General features: G+C 48.7%; 1 protein-coding gene across 1 annotated transcript in view; it reads right to left on the bottom strand.

The window, feature by feature from the left end:
* Positions 1-959: 959 nt before the first annotated feature.
* Positions 960-1,951, bottom strand: part of KCNA6 (potassium voltage-gated channel, shaker-related subfamily, member 6) — a 26,477-nt gene continuing 25,485 nt past the window's right edge. The window contains exon 4 of the mRNA XM_010007182.1: positions 960-1,943. Within this exon, the coding sequence (XP_010005484.1) occupies positions 1,155-1,943 (789 nt within the window). The 3' untranslated portion in view covers positions 960-1,154. The remainder of the gene's footprint in view (positions 1,944-1,951) is intronic.

Below are 1,951 nucleotides of genomic sequence, written 5' to 3'. Positions count from 1 at the left end.
ACTTGAAAGGTCTGGGGTATGCTGTTGGATTTGTGCAGATGGTTTAGGGAAATCTGTATCCGTGCCAATCTAAATCTCCTATGTTGACACCCTTACCCTGGGGCAATTTATGCCTGGCAGTGCAATCTTCAGACAGTGCAAGTGCAGCTGCCTGTAGTCAGGGGTTTTTAGCAACGTTAACAAAATACCAACATGCAAACTTCCCTCAACTATACAAACACTTCAATAAAAACACAGTGGAGTCAATTGCTCTCACATGCCTGAATACAGAACTGGATATCTGAAGCATAAAGTACATCTCATTAAACACTATTGTGTGGAGATAAACTGCAGAGATAACGAATGAATTTGCTCCAACGTGCCTTGCATCAGAAGGCACTTACCACTATGAAGATTAAATTGGTACTACAAAAGCCAATTAACATCAGGGTACTGATATAAACAAGGCTGAAATAAGCTCAAAACACAGAGAATCTTCACCAAGGCTTCTGACTACTACAAGCCTGTTTTTGATAACCGGTAATACAGTCACAAGTAGCGAAGAACTTTTCAGTCAATGCACCTCTTTTGAAACACAAACCAAGAGGATCTTCAGCATGCCAAGGGTTGCAGAGAAGGCAGGCATTCGCTTTGCTGACTTTCCCCTACAGCTGCAGAACTCACTGGCTACAGCATTTCCATTATTCAAAGGCAATGGCATGGCAGGCATGACTGATCCCACAGCTAAGGGCGCTTCGCTGGCAGAGGAACTAAGGGCACAGCTTGAGCCAGATGTTTATAGCCCCTTTAACTGTTTACTCCCTGCTGAATCCTTCAGCTGAAGTAGTGGCAAGGGCTTCTCTACTAGTGGAATAGAAAGGCTAGGTTGCAGAGCAAATATTGGATTAAAGCAGTCTTCAAAGACAGGAAAAAAAACGATGAGGGAGTGGGGGATAACAGCTACCACTCCACAGAATAAAGCAAGAACATTTCTGGCTGCATATGGTCATGAGAAACAGCAAATCATCAAATGGACAGAAGAGCCCACAATCACCATCATTCTGTTTACGATATCACGATTCACAGTGTGGCACATCAATGTTGAACAGATCCAGCTGCTAGCAGGAAGACGGCTGTGCAGCAGCTTGCAGCTCTGTGCTTGGAACCAGGACTGCTCACACCTCTGTCAGCATTTTCTTCTCCTTATAACCCTGGCTGTTGGGAGGAATGAAGTTGGAGTATTTCATGGACTCCAGGTCTTCTGCTTCCAGGAATTCAGATTTGCTGAGAGACTGGTTACTGTCTCCCTTCTTGGGCTCAGAGAAGGGTGACTGCTGCTGGCCGCAGGTGACGTGGGTGTATTGGCACTGCTCTTCATGGTCAGTCTCTCGGTGGTAGAAGTAGTTGAAGTTGGACACGATGACAGGGACAGGAAGAGCAATGGTGAGAACTCCCGCGATGGCACACAAGGACCCCACAATCTTGCCACCGATTGTCATGGGGTACATGTCCCCATAGCCCACAGTGGTCATGGACACCACTGCCCACCAAAAAGCATCAGGGATGCTAGTGAACAGGGAGTCGGGGTCATCAGTCTCTGCAAAGTAGACAGCACTGGAGAAGAGGATCACCCCGATGAAGAGGAAGAAGATGAGGAGGCCAAGCTCCCTCATGCTGGCCTGGAGAGTCTTCCCTAAGATCTGCAGCCCCTTGGAGTGTCTGGAGAGCTTGAAGATCCTGAAGACCCTGACCAGGCGGATGACTCTGAGGATGGCCAGGGACATGGCTTGCTGCTGGCCCCCGTTGTTGCTGCTGCTCCCAGGCTGCTGCTTCTGCTGCTGCTGCTGGGCCAGCTCGGTGCCCAGGGTGATGAAGTAGGGGATGATGGCCACGATGTCGATGATGTTCATGATGTTGCGGGAGAACTCAGGCTTGCTGGGGCAGGCGAAGAAGCGGACGAGGAGCTCAAAGG

The sequence above is a fragment of the Chaetura pelagica genome, unplaced genomic scaffold (assembly GCF_000747805.2).
Source record: "Chaetura pelagica isolate M959 unplaced genomic scaffold, ChaPel_1.0 scaffold211, whole genome shotgun sequence".
In the NCBI taxonomy this organism is placed as follows: Eukaryota; Metazoa; Chordata; class Aves; order Apodiformes; family Apodidae; genus Chaetura; species Chaetura pelagica.
The sequence above is the reverse complement of the archived record's forward strand: the minus strand, read 5'-3'. Positions and strand labels throughout refer to the sequence as shown.